The 19,828-nt window shown below is 46.2% G+C and overlaps 1 protein-coding gene across 1 annotated transcript in view; it reads right to left on the bottom strand.

Moving 5' to 3' along the window:
• The window catches only part of GRK4 (G protein-coupled receptor kinase 4), a 90,087-nt gene that overhangs the window by 30,879 nt on the left and 39,380 nt on the right, over positions 1 to 19,828 (bottom strand). Inside the window, exon 9 of the mRNA XM_019553354.1 lies at positions 15,311 to 15,501. Within this exon, the coding sequence (XP_019408899.1) occupies positions 15,311 to 15,501 (191 nt within the window). The remainder of the gene's footprint in view (positions 1 to 15,310; positions 15,502 to 19,828) is intronic.

The following is a 19,828-nucleotide window of genomic DNA, read 5'->3' as shown; positions in this document are numbered from 1 at the left end:
GGCCCATGTTCATCGTGGAGTCAATGACGACTCCAAGATCCTTTTCCGTCTCCGTGCTGGCAAGAGGGGAGTATACCTCCTTGGCTCACACTTGCAAGGAGTCAGTTAGGAAGGCCAAAGCAGCGATGGAAAATCAGGCTGGCAACAAAACTTAAAGAGAACAAAAAGTCCTTCTCCAGGTATATAGGGAGCAAAAAGTAGGCACATAGTAACACAGGACCCCCTATGGGACAGACTAGGGCCATTGGTGACCAATCAGAACAAAGCTGAGCTTTTCAATTAGTTTTTTGCTTCTGTATTCCTACACACGGATCAAGACAAATCTCCCAGTTGGACTACAGCCAGGCACAGGAGGGATACCAGCCCACCAACAGTTAGCACCGACCTAGTGAAGGGACACTTGGAGGGGTTGGATGTGTTCAAGTCAGCAGGCCCAGATAATTTTCATTCAAAGGTGCTGAAGGAATTGGCTACTGGCATAGCAGAACCACTGGCATGACTGTTTGAGCACTCATGGCACTCAGGTCAGGTCCCAGAGGACTGGAAAAGGGCCAGTGTGGTCCCTATTTTCAAGAAAGGGAGAAAGGAAGATCCAAGTAACTATAGGCTGGTTAGTCTCACCACTATCCTTGGGAAAACCTTTCAAAAATTAAGGAAAATATTTGTGGGAGTCCAGCAGGAAAAACAACGCTAGAGGGCAACCAGCATGGGTTCATGGCAAGTAGATCCTACCTGACTAATCTTGTTTCTTTTTATGACCAGGTCACAAAATGCTTAGACGCAGGAGTCGAGATTGATGTCATTTACTTGGATTTTAAAAAGGCCTTTGATATGGTGTCTCACCCCGTTCTCATAAATAAACTAAGCAGCTGTGACATAGATGATTACAAGGTCAGGTGGGTGGCAAATTTGCATAGGGGTTACAGTGGGGTCCCCCAAGGCTCGGTCCTTGGACCGCTGCTGTTCAATATCTTCATCAGTGACCTGGATGAAGGGTGTGGAGAGCACTCTGTCTAAATTCATAGATGACACCAGATTATGGGGCAAAGTAAACACACTCGTGGGCAGGGAACAGATTTAAGTGGATTTGGACAGGATGGAAAAGTGGGTAAAGCAGAATAGGATGCAGTTTAACAAAGATAAGTGCAAGGTACTGCACCTTGGGAGAAGGAATCTCCAACACACATACAGACTGGGACATGACTTCCGAAGCAGTAGGCCTGTGCGAAGCAGAAAGTATTCACTTTGGATTCAGATTTGGCAATTCGAAGGGACAGTGATTCGATCTGACGATTCAAATCACTGTCCCGATTCGATTTGGCCGAATCTGAAGTTATTCAGCCATAGGACTATACAGGCAGGAAGTACTGGTGGGAGCAGCTGGGGGAGAAGCCAGATGAGCCCTGGCTTGAGGCGGCAGCCCCAGGAGAAGCTGCGGCTCGTCTGGCTGCCACCCCGCCGGGGTGAGGCAGGCAGTGCTGGCAGCCCCAGGAGAAGCCACAGGGGTTAGGGGGAATGATCGGTGAGCTGGGGGATCAAACTGGGAGCTGGGGGGGAAGCCCCTGTTCGTTCCCCCAGCTTCTGGTTCAATCTCCCCAGCCCCCATGGCTTCTCCTGGGGCTGCCAGCACTTCCTGCCTCCCCCTGGAGGGGGGAGGGCAGCTGGGGGAGCAGCTAAATGAGCCACAGCTTGAGCTGGCAGCCCAGGGAGAAGCCAAGGGGAATGGGGGGAATGATCGGGGAGCTGGGGGAATGATTGGAAGCTGGGAGATTGAACCAAGAACTGAGGGGAAGCCCCTGTTCATTCACTCAGCCCCCTAATTATTCCCCCCAGCTCCCAATCATTCCCCCCAGCCCCCACAGTTTCTCTAGGGGCTGCCAGCACTGCCTGCCTTGCCCCAGCGGGACCAGTGGATCTCTTCAGTCTCCACAAGAGAAGGCTGAGAGGTGATTTAGTGGCGTTCAACAAATTAATTGGGGGATAGGATGGGGGGGACGGACAGCAAGGAATAGGAGGTGCTTGATTTACTAGGACACCCCTTGGACTTACTAGAAACAACAGCCACAAACTGACAGAGAGCAGATTTAGATTAGACATCAGGAAGAATTTCTTTATGGTAAGGGTTACCAGAATCAGGAATGGGCTTCCAAAGGATACGGTGCTCTCCCCTACCTTGGAGGTCTTTTAAGAGGAGACCAAACAAGTGCTCTTTCCTGACCAGAGTAAGGGGTCAGACTCGATGATCTACTAAGGTTCCTTCTGACCCTAAACATCTATAAAATCTATGACTTTTCTTCCTAAACTGTTACCCAGGCCTCTGCACTTGCACTTCCTATTAACGCAGTATTTGTTCACAGTTCACAAGCAAGTAATTCCCTATCCGCTTAGGTCCTGTCTGTGTTTGTTGCCGTATCCAGATCAGTTTTCATGAAAAAAACATCATAAGTAGAACTTTCCATTTAAAAGCACTAAATATCATATTTGCTTGCACACCACACACAACCAAAAGCTGCTGCCAAGTCAGCAGCAGCTGTGACAAAGTTAAAACCTCAGCTTTGGAGCTGCAAGGAGAGGGTGAGTGACCCTGAGAACTGGACAGGCCAAGAGAATTCAGTCATGGTGAGCCCATGCTGTGGCAGGGAAAGTTTTGAGGCAGGGGAGGGCAGGAGGAGGAGGAGGGAACAACTTGTGTTTCTTCATTCTGCCTTCCCAAAACAAGACGCATTCCTTATTTGTAGGCATGCGGTAGGTAAGAAAAGACAGGTAATGCTTTAAAAAACTTGACAGAAGGAATCACTTGCACCACAGACTTGAGAAGCCACTTTTATCCAGCCATTAGGGACTGAAAGGAACTTTGTGTGAAAGGTTAACTCTCATGTCAGGAACAAACTTTAATTTGTGTATTATTGTGATCTCGGCACCCATACTCTCCCTGCAGCTTCAAAAAGATGAGTGGGGTTTACACTGCTCCGAGATACTGAACTGTTAGTAAGGATAATTCTGCACTAAACACACTGTACTATGTAGAAAGATCAAGTCAAACATGATAGGCAAGTTAGGATTAGCATTCCTCAAGAAATATAAATGTGTGGCCAAAAAATGGGTTATAGTTATTTTTTGAAGCAGGGGAAGTTGTGCTTTTAGAAGTATGTTAAATGATGACTCCCTATAAAAACAAAGAAAAAAAATTAATCTAGTCAGAGGGAGGAGTTATATAGAAAGGTACTAACAGTAAAGAACTTAAAAGACTAAGAAAATCAGGGAGATCAAGTCGAGTAGGAAGTGTGGAATCCTTTTCAGTTTTAAAAAGGGAGAGAATTAGTTATTTGAGACAAAAAAAAGAGAAAAGGGGAAAAAAGAGAAAAGAAAAAGAACTGTACACATTTTAGGCCAAAACTTTACATTCATTGAGAACTGAAATAACTTCCTTGGAACAGAGGCACACAAGTCCTCCGTTCCAAAAACAACCCTCCACTAAATTAGGACACCTTTCCTGATACTGATTAAAGCCTAACCAAACTTAACCACAATGCCTGCTACTTAATGGGTTTTACAATTCACTTCTGGCATCTTTTTAGCACTTAGTAGCCCAACACATGCTGGATTTTAAGTCCCAGGTGTTGGAATACATGATAAGCTCTAGGCACGGTGATGTGAACTTTGGAGCTATCAATAGTTCACTGGCTAAAACACACTCTCTCTTTTTCTTCTTGGGCTGTTATCTGAGGCAGTAGCCTTTTATTTTGGCAATAGCAAGAGCTGCCCCTCCTGTTGAAAATGCAGACCCCAAGTCAGTCAAGTGGAAGGACCAACACATCAAAGAATCAGACAATCACAAACTAACACGGCACACAGCAGCCTTGACAACAATTAGGCCTGTGCGAAGTGGCAAGTATTCGATTCAGATTTGGCCGATTTGGAGGGACAGTGATTCGATTCAGCACTTTGAATCACTGTCCTGATTCAATTTGGTCAAATCAGATCCAAAGATTCGGCACCGCTTCAGAGATTTAACCACAGACTAAACGGGCAGCAGTCCTCAATGCTGGATACAGATGCCTCCAGCTGGCAAGTCTGTTGTGGTGGGGGGAGGGAAAGAGATTGGGGAGGGCAGATCAATACCCCCCACAGTGAGTGAGGGACTGGGGCTGGGACAAGCTGCTCAGCCAGGGTCGGGTATCGTGGGACTCAGGGAGGGGGGCTCATACTACCAGTCTGGAAGGGCATAGAAGCCGGCGTGTGCCCTGGATCTGCATGGGGTGGGCTGTGCCGGGCTGCACTCTGGGAGGCTAGCCCCAACTGCCCACCATCAGGCTGGCTCTGCAGGATGGGTGGAGCCAGGGCTGTGCTCCAGGCAGCAAGGCCCCACTGCTGGGTTGCACTCTGCAGGGCGGGCAGAGCCAGAGCAATTGGGGCTAGCCTCCCAGAGTGCAGCCCTGGCTCTGCCTGCCCTGTGGAGCACAACTCAGCAGCAGGGGCTTCCTGGCCAGAGTGCAACCCTGCCCAGGGAGGGGGTGAGGTGGCTCACGCCACTGCGCGCTGCCAGTCTGGGAGCTGCTTGTGTGGTGGTTTGTCCGATGGCTCTTGCTGCTGCTCCCACCGCCAGTCCGGGAGGAATCTGCGCAGAGCGGGCAAGGCTGGGGCTGCACCAGGCAAAAGGCACTGGGAGCAGGAGCTATGCCCCCACACTGCTAACCTAGCTGGTGTGGGGCCAGTGTGAGACTGAGCTCTTGTGCTGCCTCCAGACAAGCAGTGCGCAGCAGCGGGAGCTGGCCTAGTCTCCCCACGCCTCACGGACAAGCAGACGCTTCACCCTGGCTGGGCAAGTAGCAGCAGGGCATGGGGTGGGGGGGCATGCGCCCCTTGAAAACTCACTGCGGCACTGCTCTGCCGCCCACCCTGCCCCGATCCAGAGGCACATGTCCCCACCCATGCCCTGCCATTGCTTACCCGGCTGGGGTGAAGCTGCTGCTCATCCAGGAGGTGCAGGGAGGCCAAGCTGGCTCCTGCTGCTGTGCACAACTTGTCTGGAGGCAGAGCAGCGGCTCAATCTTGTGCTGGCCCTGCACTGGCTAGGCGAGTGGCAGGGGGGCATGGGGTGAATGGCAGGGGGACAGGGGGGCTCCCAGCAACTTCTGCTAGGGTCCTGGCCCCACCCCATGCAGATCTTGGGGCATGTGCCCCTGCCCCATGCCATCCCGAACTGGTGGCAAGAGCAGCGGCAAAAGCCACTGGACAAGCTGTCACACAAGCAGCTCCTAGACTGGTGGCACATAGTGGTGTGAGCCACCACACACCCTCCTTGGGCAGCACTTGCCCCAGCCTGGTTCCCAGCTCCAGCCCCAATCCCTCCCTCACTGTGGGGGCATTGACCTGTGTCCAGAGTCTTCAAGGACTGCTGGCTGTTTAGTCTGTGGCCAAATCTCCAAATCGGCACCAAATCTTTCCTGAATCGATTTGGAGGCTTCCAATTCAATTCAGAACTTTTAATGGGTCTCTCGATTTGATTCAGAGATCTGGCCACCAAATCGGCCGAAATCTCCTCTGAATCGAATCAGCTACCAAAGCCCTAAAAGCAATGGTACTCTCCTCTGCCTGCTTCTTAATGCCGTTTGGTTTTGTTTTAAAGTGAAACAAAACCAATTGTAAAGAGAAGAGAATTAAGCTTAGTTTCACCTCTGGATTCAGGGAATTCTACCCACAAATAATAAGTGAAGTGTCCTAATCAAGATATTAACTTAGTTTCACCTCTGGATTCAAGGAATTCTAGCCACAAATAATAAGTGAAGTGTCCTAATCAAGAAACTACATTGAATTAGGACTGTCTTGTTTATTTGCCTCTTCAGACGCACATTTCTAGTTCCATATGCAGGCTCCGTAAGAACAGCTCAAGTTAAATCATTGCCAGAAATATGTGGATTAGTTACGTTTTTACCAAGCAAACAATTTTAATCATGTCTATTGAGAATCTTTTTCAAAAGGGCTGAATGTCCTTACTCAACTCCCTTGAAAGTAAAGAGGAGCTGAAAAGCTCTGAAAAGTCAGGCCTTGGATAATTATACTAGGTAAATGACTAATTAAGGCTTAGTCTGCAACACAAAGAGTGGTATTCAGTTCCAGTTTTCAAGATCAATTAGGGCCCATTTTTAGAGTGGCAGACATTGCAGTTCTATTCTGTATTTAGAACAAAGCTGCAATTAACATAGCTGATGGCCTCTAACATACTTTTTCATATAGCCAAAGGGGATAATATTCAACTCTAGTTGAACTTCTTTCTTGTCCTAAAATGAAGTTTTCCCAAGGCTGATTTACATTTGTAACAGGTTATTAAAAGTAATCAGCTACAATGCACTAAGTTCTGAAAAAATAAAGGGTTTTACAGTTTTTGCTTTGTTTTGTCATTATGTACTTATTCTTAAACTAGTGCATGTAATTGATTTCAATTTAAATCAGTATGGGAATTACTCACATACAGAAAGTGGTTACAACTGAGAAGATTCAAATACCCTCCCTTGCTCAGCACTATGATATACCAATGAATTAACGCTCCAGTTCTACTGCACACTGTACATCCTTAATCCACAACACAATTAATGGCAACTGAACCTGCTCAGAATCTGGTGGGGTCAGGCCAATAGTTGTAAAGTGATGTGGACACTAAGACTGAAAAGGCAGGCAAGGTTCTTGGGGCAGACATGGTATCTTTTATTAGACTAATTGATTAGCCGGAAAAAATAACTTTTTCCCCAACTACTCAGTTGGTCTAATAAAAGATATCATGTCTACCCCAAGAACCTTGCCTGTCTATGTCCTTAGACCAACATGACTACCACAAAAAACCCAGCAACATGTAAGACTGAAAATGTATTTTATGAAGCTGGGTTCTCAGTATCATTTACTGCATGCAATAAACGTGCCCTGCTTAATTAGGCTAGAGCAGGGGTGGGCAGTATCTGACCAGCCAACTGATACTATTGGACTTGTGGCCAAGTTTTGGGTAGACCTGTATTATGTTTGCTAGACACTAAACAGACTGAGAACCGCTGCTGTGCACAGCCCCTCTGGCTGCCACGCTTGCCCTTGCCCACCATGGGCAGCAGCACTCTGGCTGCAGTCTGCTTCAGCCACTTGCAGCAGCAGGGAGAACAGCATGTGATCAGGGGCAATGTGTGCAGCAGCCATATACAGCAACGGAAGAGGAACGCATGCACCCTAGGCTGTTATGTGCACAAAAGGATGGCTCTAGCTCTTGCCTGATGCAAAGCAGCCTGGAAATATCCATCAGAGAGGTGAGTGGCATCCCTGCTATCTGCAGCCCCTGTTCTCTCCTCTCCCTAAGCCACCCTGAGTGCTGGGGGTCGTGGCCAAGCAGCAGGCAGACATAGGCTGCTCTTCCATGGAGCAGCAGCAGGGCATGTGCAGGGAAGCATGTGCCTTGGGATCAGGGCAGGGCGGGCGGTGAAGCAGGGACTTTGGGGGTGCTGCAGCAAGTTTTCAGGTGGCACATGCTCCCCACATACCCTGATGCTGCTCATCCAGATGGGGCGAACCCGCTGCTCATCTGCGAGCCGTGGGAAGCTGAGATGGCTTCCACCACTGCGCGCCATTTGTTTGGAGGCAGCACAGTGGCTCAGTCAAGCACCAGCCCCAAGCTGGCTGGGCTCATGGTGGGGGGGGCACAGAAGGTGCTGGAACCAGGGAAAGTCTGTACATGGCCCAAATAATACTCTGAGAAACCTAGACAGGCTACACAGGAATCAATTGCAGTGAAAATTATGTAACTCAGAATACTCAACTTCTAGACCCTTACTATAGCCACTAGATAATTTTTTTTTCTTGGTTACAGCACCTATTAGCAGTAAATAAAGATCTATATTAAAACCAAGCATCACTTCTTTACAGTGCCAAAATTTTGTATAGCAACTTGCATTAAAAATAAATAAATCCCTCCTTCCCTTGCTGTGGGGGCATTGATCTCCCCCCCCCATGCCCCTTCCCTCCCCCGTCCCTAACAGATTTACCAACTGGAGGCATCTGTGTCCTGTCCAGCGTGGTGGGGACTGCTGCTTGTTTAGTCTATGGCCAAATCTCCGAATCTTTTCCAAACAAATTCAGAGGCTTCTAATTTGATTTGGACCTTTTAATGGGTCTCCAATTCAATTCGGATTTGGAGATTCGGCCACCGAATTGGGCCAATCTGCTCTGAATCGAATGGGCTACTGAAGCTTCACACCGCCCTATTGTCCACCCAGGTCTCAAGAGCCTCCAATGAAGGAGATTCCACCACATCTCTAGGTAACCTGTTCCAGTGCTACAACACCCTCCTAGTGAGAGAGGTTTTCCTTTTCTAGACTTCCCTTCCTGCAACTTGAGATCACTGCTCCTTGTTCTGTCATTTGTCCCCACAGAGAATAGTTTAGTCCCATCCTCTTTGGAATCACTCTTCAGGGAGTTAAAAGGCTGCTATTAAACCCTCTCCTCAGTTTTCTCTTTTGAGAAACTAAAAAAAACCAAATCCCTGCAGCTTCTCCTCAGAAGTCATGTGCCCCAGCCCTCTAACCATTTTGGCTGCCCTGTACTAGACTCTCTCCAATTTGAGCACATCCTATCTGTAGTGGGGGGCCCAAAACTGAACACAGTACTCCAGATGTGGCATGACCAGTGCAGAATAGAGGGGAATAACCACTTCCCCCAATCTGCTGGCAATGCTCCTACTAATGCAGGCCAGTATGCTATTAGCCTTCTTGGCAACAAGGGCACACTGCTGGCTCATATTCAGCTTCTTGTCTGCTGTAATCCACAGGTTCTCTTCTGCAGAGCTGCTGCCCAGCCAGTCAGCCCCCAGCCTGTAGTGGTGCATGGGATTGTTCCGTCCTAAGTGCAGGACTTTGCACTTGTCCTTGTTGAACCTCGTGAGACTTCTTTTGGCCCAATCCTTCAATTTGTCTAGGTCACCCTGAATCCTAGCCCTACCTTCCAGCATATCTACTACTCCCCCCCCCCAAATCTTGGTGTTATCTGCAAGCTTGCAGAGGGTACAATCCATCCCATCTTCCAGATAATTAATGAAGATATTGAACAAAACCAGCCCCAGGACCAATCCCTGGGGCACTCCACTTGATACCAACTGCCAACTAGATATTGAGCCATTGATCATTACTCACTGAGGTCAACAATCCAGCCAGCTTTCTATCTACTTTACAGTCTAGTCATCTAACCCATACTTCCTCAGCTTGCTTGCAAGAATACAGTGGAAGACCATATCAAAAGCCTTGCTAAAGTTAGGGTATATCATGTCCACTGATTTTCCCACATCCAGAGATAGTCATCTCGTCACAGAAAGCAATCAGGTTGGTCAGGCATGACCTGCCCTTGGTGAATCCATGCTGACTGTTCTTGATCACTTTCTTCTCCTCCAAGTGATTAGAAATGGATTCCCTGAGAACCTGTTCCATAATTTTTCTGGGACAGAGGTGAAGTTGCTGGTCTGTAGTTCCCTGGATCCTCCCTTCTTCCCTCTTTTAAAGATAACCACTATATTTGCCCTTTTCCAATTGTCCGGGACCTCCCTCAATCACTATGAGTTTTCAGAGATAATGGTGAGCAGCTCCACAGTCACAACAGCCAATTCCCTCAGTGTCCTCAGATGCATTGCATCTGGCCTCATGGACTTGTACACGTCCAGCTTTTCTAAATAGTCTCTAACCTGTTCTTTACCACTGAAGGCTCCTCATCTTCTCCCCAAACTATGTTGCTCAATACAGTATTCTGGAAACTGAACTTGCCTGCAAAGACCAAGATAAAAAAGGCATTGAGTACTTCAGCCTTGTTCTCCTCATCTCTCACTAGGTTGCCTCCCCCATTCAGTAAAGGACCCACGCTGTCCCTGACCTTCCTCTCATTGCTAACATGCTTGTAGAAACCTTTCTTGTTACCTTTCATGTCCTTTCCTAGCTGCAACTCCAGTTGAAGGTTTGCCTTCCTGAATTTACCCCCACATGCCTGAGCGATATTCTTATACTCCTCCCTAGCCATCTGTCCAAGCTTCCATTTCTTCTAGGCTTCCTTTTTTGTTTTTAAGCTCACTGAAGAGTTCTCTGTTAAGACAAGTTGGTCACCTGCCATATTTGCTATTCTTCCTGAACATCAGGATGGTTTGTTCTTGCACTCTCAGTAAGGTTCCTTTGAAATGCAACCAGCTCTCCCGGACTCCTTTCCCTCTCAGACGGGCCTCTCAGTGGATCCTCACCATCAGTTCCCTGAGGGAGACAGTCTGCTTTTCTGAAGTCTGCTGCTCTCCATTCTTCCTTTTGTCAGGATCCTGAACTTGATCACCTCATGTTTACTGTTGCCCAAGTTGCCATCCACTTCTACGTCTCCCCACCAATTCTTCCCCATTTGTGAGCAGCAGGTCAAGAAAAGCATGGCCCCTAGTTGATCTCTCCAACATCTGCACAAGGAAGTCGTCTCCAACATTCTCCAAAAACGTCCTAAATTGCCTGTATTGCTCTCAGCATGCGTCAGAATGACTGAAGTCCCCAGTGAAAACTAGGGCCTGTGATCTGGAAACTTCTGCTAATCGTCTGAAAAAAGCCTCATCTACCTTATCCTTCTGGTCTTGTGGTCTATTGCAGACACCCAGCACAACATCACCCTTGTTACTCTCCCCTCTGACCTTAATCCAGAGACTTTCAACAGGCCTATCTCTAGTTTCACTGGACCTCCAGGCAATCATACAGCTTTTTTACATACAATGCAACTCCTCCTCTTCTCTCCTGCCTGTTCTTCCTGAACAGTTTATACCCAGCCATGACAGGGCTCCAGTCACGCGAGCTCCCACCACGTCTCTGTTATTCCAATCATGTCACAGTTACCTGACTGTGCAAGGACATCCAATTCTTTCCCCTGCTTATTTCCTAGTCCCTGTGAATTTGTGTATAGACATCCAAGGTCACTAGCCGAATGCCCTACTTCCTCAATAAAATGAGGACACCTCCCTGGTTGTCCCCTTCTCCTTGTGCTTCCTCCAGATCTCCTGCTTCCCCGCTTACCTCAGGGCTTTGGTTTCCATCCCCCAGCAAACCTAGTTAAAATTAGGGTGGTTAGTTTCTAATTGTAGCTAATGTGAAGCTGTGTTCGGTTCTGTTGTTCTCTTATCTGTACATGTTGTAGTATTCAATATACATGTAATTTTAATTAGTATTAGGTTTCAGCTAAGGTTGTATTACAGTAAGGCAGCAATTACCTTGAATCACCCACAACTGTTTGCACTTATAGTCAATGGTGAAGAATTAACATTTGACTTGGTTCGTGTTTTTGTCCTCCATTCAGAAGTGCTAAGAAGCAAGGAAGCCCAGGTCTGGACAAACAATTACATGTTTATATTTTAAAAGACGTCTAACACCTAGCTAATGAAACTACTATGCCGGAGAAAAAACAGCCTCTCAGATGAATGAATCTGCATGTCTAAAAGGATACAAGATTGCAGTCTGGAAAATATGCATTTTCAGGGGTTACGTAATTACTGGCATAGTGTGAAGCCCCCAATAGAAATGAAGGGTTGGCATGTTAATGGCCAGACTGCCTAGAGAAAATAGCTTTTGCCTTCAGTCTTCCCAAGTAGAAGGGAGTGGCTGAGTCCCCAGCTAAGGAGGCTGGGTAAAACAAGCTAATAAGGAAATGCAGGAGGGTCTGATAGAAAGTATCAGAGTCAGAGACTACATTTAGACCCCTGAAGTTAGCTAACGATTGCATTTTTGGATTTAAAAAGGTTTAAGGTAAGAACAAGTCAACATTTTGGTATTTCCTTTTGTTTGTATACTCTTATATCTGTTTGTCTCTCAACATATGGTCACTGGTTTGTTACGCTTATTCTGCTTTTTAATAAATATTTTTGTTGTTTGCCTCCTTACTGGTTGCCTAAGACTTCTGGGCAGGTGATATCCCAGGATGACCCTCTCCCTGGAGAGGGGGACTGTCCCAGGGACACAGGGTTGACCAAGGCAGAAGCCTCGTCCAGAGGCAGAACCCAGTTGAAAGTAAAAGAACAAAAAACCCCACCTGTTGCAGGGGTTCAGAGAAGTGAGAAGGAGCACCAGGGAAAACCACCCAAGTGGTTTGTCAGCCGCGCCTATCTGCAGCTGGAGCCAGATGATGTCACGAAGAGACGTTACCTGGCGAAGTTAAAAACCGGCCCCGGGAGCATAGATGGGGGGCGTGCCAAGTGTAGGAGGGGCGGTGGGGAACCACCGAGTGGAGCACGTCCAGCCACCATGGCCAGCATCAGTGGTGGCAGCGTGAGCTGCGGAGGATCAGTGTGCCAGGGAAGACTGGTGCAGATCAAAGGGGCTGGTAGCAGAGCTGGCACTGGCACCAGCAGCTGCGGAGGATCTCCATGCTGGGGAAGACCAGCGAAGATCAAAGGGGCCGGCAGCAAAGCTGGCATCAGCAGCTAAGCCAGTGGTGGCGGCGGCCGCAAGTACTGCAGGGAATCCCCGTGCCAGGGAAGACTGGTGGGGATCTGATGAGCCCACAGGGAGGCCGGCAGTGGCTGCAAGAAGAGCCAGGAAGGGAGCTCCGGTAGGAGGCGGCAGGTGCCACGACCTTAAGGAAGAGGTGGATCCCAGAAGGGATAAGAGAGACTCCAGCCAAGGTGAAGACCTGGGCCCTGGCCCAGGGGACGCACCGGCTTAGGGGCATTAGGGGCAAAGGACTCTCCCTGCGGCTGCCCTCTTTACTTTCTCGTCTCTTCCTTCCTGTGTTTCTTGTTGTTATTCCTTTTTTTTTTCCCTCCACATTGGGTTGTTCCCATGGTGTGGGGCTTCTCATTGGTGAGCATTCAGTTCATGCTTTTCTTTCTTAGTTAGATCTATTCTGTTACCTGTCTAAAGCAGAGGAGCCTAGCATGCTACACCAGGCTCAGGGAATTAGAGACCCTGTTCGGAGTCGGAAGACCATGTGAGAACTTGGCGACAATCAACAGTGTCCGTCATAGAACACACAGGGCATCAAGAGGGGTAGCCCCAAAAGCAGAGCGTCACCAGACCCTCCAGCTCTGGGTAGAGCCCAGTGTGCTGGTCTGTGGAGGAGGACACATGGATACCAGGGAAGACGTCAAAAGGAGCCAGTCGTCAAAGATCCTGAGGCTTGTCTCGTAGGTTGGTGTGTGGCTAGGGTGTAGGGCAGGTTGGAGCCCTGTAAGCATCGCCAAGACCCATGACAACACTGGAGGCATCCTCTGAGGGGACCTCCTCCATTGGAGAACCATCTGAAGTCATGGAAGGCAAGTTTGGGGGATACACAGAAGGTTATCGAGGAGCCCTCCAGGATCTACATGAGACCCATAGGCTAGTAAGACCAGTTGCCCGGGCAAAGGCAGAGCGAAATCGGATCATTGAGCACAGATGGGCACAAGGATGTATAATTTCTTCTTTCATTACTCAAAAGTGGGAAACCACTTGATGCCAGCAGAGATCACTCGCTGTAGCCACAGGGTCCAGCATAAGGGCAAAGGAACTGAAGTGTGGGATCAACCTTAGTCTGCTCCTTGGAGCTAGTGGCAAGACAGCAGGAAGAAACTCAGAGCTCTGGAGGTTGCCTGAGGATGAGTTTGAGACAGAAATATCCACACCAGTGAGGATGCAACTTCCATCTGTCTAGCACAGAACAGCTTCTTGCTAGCTGGAGACTGACCCTGCACTTCAGCTGAGAAGTGAGGGCTGGGGAGCAGGACAAAAGCATGGGTACAGCTCCCACCTTCTTGGCCTCAGTGCAGCTCGCCTCTGCTAAAAGCCACACTTGTGCCCCGATTAGGGAGCAGGAAGGTAGGACAAAAAGGTGGTGTTACTGGTGCAGCTCCCAGTTGCCTGGCCCTGGCACAGGCAAAACCTCCTTGCTGGTAATGTGCTGCCAAAGCCACCTGGCCATGCCAGACTGGAACTGGGTTGTTCCAACCTGCAGCTTGAAAAGGTTGCTAGCCTCTGCTCTACAGCTTTATTCAGTCCTCAGTTACAGGCCTGAGATGCAGTTCTAGCCTGTTGGAGGGAGCAGTACAGCTGAAGATATGCTAGTCTGATCTCTGCTCCCATCTTAGGGCCATATTGAAAACGTGCACAACTGGTACAATTAGCAGAGCTTAACACTTGTTCTATTACACAAACACGGTTGCAAATTAGATGCAGCTGCAGAGTTATTCAAGGAAGCTTGGAAAGCAATAGATGCCAAACTACTGATACAAATTATCTACTTCCATGAACATATTTCATTCAAACCATTTTAAAATGTTGCTTGCCTCATGCTTGAATGAAATGGTTTGAATGAAATGGTTTGAGTCCAAGAAATACCCCGGCACAGGCAGAGACATTCTATCTACGTCATGGAATTAACTGAGAAAGTTGGATTTGCGCTTTGGCTGGCACCAATATCCACAGGCAAGTCACTTGACTTCTGTGTCTCTTCCCACCCCCAATATTATATGTATGAAGAAACAAAGAAGAACAAGACCCCAATATTCTGAAAGTGTATGATAATCATTATATGTTTTTAAATATCTGTTTTGGTCCAAGTTATCGGTTACTTTACAAACATTTAAAAAAAAAAAAAGACAAACCAGCTGAACCAAAGTGCTCACAAATTATTTTAGCCTAATGGATTATACTACATCTAAAACCTACCAGAAGGTAATCAGTGTAAAGACAGTCATAGACCACAGCAGTAAGGAAAAAAGTTACTATTATAGCACATACATCTCAATGGTTCCATTAATTTAAAAAAAAAAAAAAAAAAGAGAGAAACTTTTCTTGTAGAAGACATTAGGGTCTGGGATAAGCAGTGCCAGAGACAGAATTAAGAGAGATTTATACAGGGCTATCTTGGCAAGGGGCATTCCTTTACTGTACAGCATTTCTGTGTCCTCCCCTTTCCCCCCCAGTGAATCAGTAGTTGAAGGGGAGCAAGAGAGGGACTCTTGTTGAATCCCTGAAGCTTTTTGGCCATACACTAGACCAGCTAGAATTCTGCTTTTTTTTTTTTTTACAAGCCCAAAATATGATTGACTTTTTTTTTTTTCAAATTACAAGGACTTTTAAATGGAACTTTATTTTAAAGAAAAAACACTATAAAAGCATTAAGGAGACAAAGTAAATCAACTTACTTTAAAGCAGGAGGTATTTACCTATGTTGGTCTAAAGCCTGGGGGGCATCTTAGAAATTAATCAGTTGCCCTTATTTTAAAGCAAGAATCCTAACATTTATTCTACAAAATAATATGCTGAGTAGACAAGCAAGTTTTACTATTGCAGCTAACACTTACCTGTAAACAATTCTCTCTCTCTGCAAATCCTCCAGGCCACAGCATAGCTCTGCAGCATAAAAAACAGCTCTTTTTTCATCAAAGCCAGGATCTCCCATGTTGTATATATGAAACTTCAAATCTCCTCCATTCATAATGGTTAATACTAAACACAGAGCATCTTTAGTCTCATAGGTGTAGCATAAACTAACCTGAAGACAGAAAAATATTTTCTATTTAATTCATGAACCCCAAATTTCTTTTGTTCATCTTTCTAAGTTAGTCAGTATGTAAATCATATTTGTAAGTAAGCAAATAGGCAATACATAAATTCTGCTAGTATTATTTTGAGCAACCAGTCACTTTCATTTTCAGAGAATTGGGGATACCCCAACTAACTACAACATCTTTAGCTTCGGCATTATAGATTCCAAACCATTTTTTAGTCTGGACAGAAAAGATACAGGATAATTTGACTTATGTCCAAGGAATCACCATCTCTTATTGGTGGTACCTTTAGCTGTCAGTCCACACGAATAATGAAAACAACTTGCATATATACCATCTTTTATAGTCATTCTACAAAACAGTGATATTACCTGTTTCCAAGTCTGCACACAAGAGTTATTTTTTACCAGGAGAAATCATCCACTGTTAGAAATGATTCCAGGAGAGGAAGTGGTATATTCCATTCAGCCTGCAACTGCCTTCTCTCCTGTGCTCATCATGCCTTTCTAAAACTAGGGTGACCCTGGTCTGGGGAAGGTCCAGTTTCCAGTTTGGCCTGGTCCAGAGTAAGAAGCAGACAGGAGGTTTGCAACACCACTCCCTCTGCTTGGTTCCAAATGTCTGGGAGCCGAGCAGACTGTGCAGCAGGGCATAGCCTGCTGCCCACTTTTCACTCCAGGTTGTCGATGTTAAAGGAGCTGATAGGGAGCAGATGATGGCTGCTCCTTCTCTCCTGGTCTACAAGAGGGGTCAGAGCAGCTACTCCCCTCTCTTGCACCTTCTCCAGGTCAGGGTGACCCCAGTATATGGAAGACACAGGAGCCTTTCCCTGAAGCTCTGCCCCTGCTAATCTCCGGGAAGAGTTAAGCCACTGGGAAAGTGTACAAGCATTCACTCTCCAGGAGTGACTTCTAACTGGTTGGAGATGGGTTATTTTTCTCCTGGGACTGCCATTATTTCTCTGGCAGCAAAAGCTGGAATCTCTCTACACTCATGGTGTCTATCAGGAGAGTTATAATTCTCCCGGTAGAAATGGAAAGTCTGTACATAGCCCACATAAGACTTTGAGAAACCTAGAGAGGCTACATGGGAATCAACTGCAGCCCAAATTATGTAATTCAGAATACTCAACTTCTAGACCCTTACTATAGCCACTAGATGATTTTTTTTCTTGGTTACAGCACCTATTAACAGTAAAATAAAGATCTGTATTAAAACCAAGCATCACTTCTTGCACTGTTTAGCAAACAAAGTGAAAGAAGTGACTTTACAGTGCCAAAATTTTGTATAGCGACTTGTATTAAAAATAAATAAATGTAAAAGTATTTAATTAAATTCAAACAAACCTAGCCCGTAAAACATCTACACAATGACAAAGAGAGGGAATAATGAATAACATAAAACCCTCATTCATACAGCCAATTAAAAGATGAGACTGACATTAGGATTCACAAGACGAAAATAAGCGTATTTATCCTGTATAAGAAGTTTATTTAATGATATGAAATAGAGAAGCCATTTCTCCTGGCCAAACTGAAAAAGAAAGTCAAATATTAGTGTAAAATGGCATGAAGACACCGAACGCTGGCTAGAGACATGTACTCACAAGTTATTGCTCTTGTTTTTACTCAAGTTAATTGACTAGGCTCAAACAACCTAACACTGTAGCATCTGTACATTTCACATTTGGCCTAAGAAAGAAAATACTTCGCTCTGTGTGTTAACACATGCTGTATATGTTAACATAGACCCCAGCATTTACTAAGATGTTAAATCAGACTGAAACTGAGTTGATAAAGGACTAATCTGAGAATAGCATATACTGAAGCCAGGCTACGGTGAATAGTGGTTCTCAACCTTATTAGACTCCAGGCACCCTTTATTAGATACGAGGCACCCCTTGGAAAATTCTTGCTCTTAGCTTTCTTCTTTTTTCTTTTTTTTTTGACTATGGAAAAAAATAATAAAGCAATTCTGTTGCAAATAACTTAGAAAGACCACAGCAGGTCAGAATGGTTTGGACACTAAGGATACTTATTTGAAATCTCTTTGAATTTGCTTTCAAAATGTGTCTGGGTGCTTGCACATCTTATTTGAAATCTCTTTGAATTTTCTTTCAAAATGTGTCTGGGTGCTTGCACATCTAGCAGTGCTAATACTAAGCAGCACCCTGCAACACTCTTAAAAGAATCTTGTAGCGCCCCAGGGTGCCAAGGCTGTCAAGTTTGAGAATTGCTGCTTTAGAAAATTAAAAAGGCAGGGCAAATTGGTACCTTATAGACTAACTCTTTCAGACAGACATAAGCTTTTCACAGCTAAAGTCATACAGCCTACTTTTGCCTAACATCAGATTAACACAGCTAACTAACTCTTCTCTGGAGTACTAAAAATACAGAAGAAAGGTCTCTGTGATAAGATATTTTATTGAACCAACTGTTAATGACCCTTTTCCATTCAAATGGTCATAGAATAATAGAGAGTTAGGGTTGGAAGGGACCTCAGGAGATTATCTAGTCCAACCCCCTGCTCAAAGCAGGACCAGCCCCAACTAGACCATCCCAGCCAAGGTTTTGTGTAGTTGGATCTTAAAAAACTCCAAGGATGGAGAGTCCACAATCTCTCTAGATAACCTGTTCCAATGCTTTAATACCCTCCTTGTGAGACAAGTCTTCCTAATATCTAACCTAAACTTCTCTTGTTGCAACTTGAGACTGCTGTTCCTTGTTCTATCATCTGCCACCACTGAGAACAGGGTTCCATCTTCTTTTGAAACCCACTTCAGATAGTTGAGGGCTACTATTAAATCTCCTCTCAGTCTTCTCTTTTCTAGACTAAATATGCCCAGATTCCTCACCCTCTCCTCCTAAGTCATGTGCCTCAACCCCCTCACCATTTTTATTGCCCTGTGCTGGACTATCTCCAATTTGTCCAAATCCTTTCTGTAGTAGGGGGCCCAAAACTGAACACAGTACTCCAGATGTGGCATCACCAGTATTCAATAGAGGGGAATAACCACCTCCCTTGCCCTGCTGGCAACACTCCCACCAATGCAGCCCAGTATGCCATTAGCCTTCTTGGCAAAAAGGGCACACTGTTGGCTCATATTCAGCTTCTTGTCCACTGTAACAGCCAGGTCCTTTTCTGCAGAGCTGCTACCCAGCCTGTCAGCCCTGAGCCTGTACCGATGCATGGGATTATTTTGTCCTAAGTGCAGGACTTTGCAGTTGTCCTTGTTGAACTTCATAAGGTTCCTTTTTGCCCAATCCTGCAATTTGTCTACGTCACTCTGAATCCTTGCCATACTCCACAGAGTATCCACTTCTCCCCACAGCTTGATGTCATCTGGAAACTTGCTGAGGATGCCTCTATGCCATCTTCCAGGTCAATGATGAAGACACAGAACAAAACCTGCCCCAGGACCAACCCCTGGGGCACTCCAATTGATACCAGCTGTCAACTAGACATCAAGCCATTGATTACTATCCTGAGCCCAAAACTTCGGCCAGTTTTATATCCACTTTATAGTCCATTCATCCAGTCCATTCTTCCTTAGATTGCTTGTGAGAATGCTGTGGGAGACCGTATCAAAAGCCTTGCTAAAATTTACTAAAATTTGCTAAAAACATTTACTGGTCTCCCCATGTCCACAGAGCCAGTCATCTCATCATAGAAGGCAATCAGGTTGATCAGGCATGACTTGCCCTTGGTGAGTTTATGCTTACTGTTCCTAGTCAGCCACCTTCTTCTCCACCAAGTGCTTAGAAATGGATTCCTTGAGGATTTGCTCCATGATTTTTCCAGGGACTGAGGTGAGATCGACTCATCTGTAGCTCCCTGGATCCTCTTTTCTCCCTTTCTTAAATATGGGCACTATGTTTGCCAATCATCTGGGACCTCTCCTGATAGTCATGAGTTTTCCAAGATGATGGCCAGCGGCTCTGCAATCACATCAGCCAAACTCCCTCAGCACCCTTGGGTGCATCCCATCTGGCCCCATGGACTTGTATACATCCAGCTTTCCTAAATAGTCCCTATCCTGTTCTTTCACCACTGTTGGCTGCTCACCTCCTCCTTAAACTGTACTGCCTAGTGCAGTAGTCTAGGAGTTGAACTTGCCTGTGAACACTAAGGTGAAATAGGCATTGAGCACTTCAGCCTTTTCTGCATGCTTTGTTATTACGTTGCTCCCAATTCAGTAAGGGACCCACGCTTTCCCTTATCCTCCTCTTGTTACTGACTACATACTGACTCCCACTTATACAGATGGTCTAATAAAAGATATTGCCACACTGCCTTCTCCAACCTCCCTCC

The sequence above is a fragment of the Crocodylus porosus genome, unplaced genomic scaffold (assembly GCF_001723895.1).
Source record: "Crocodylus porosus isolate Cpor-Errol unplaced genomic scaffold, CroPor_comp1, whole genome shotgun sequence".
Lineage (NCBI taxonomy): Eukaryota > Metazoa > Chordata > Crocodylia > Crocodylidae > Crocodylus > Crocodylus porosus.
This window is presented reverse-complemented; position numbering and strand designations above follow the sequence as displayed.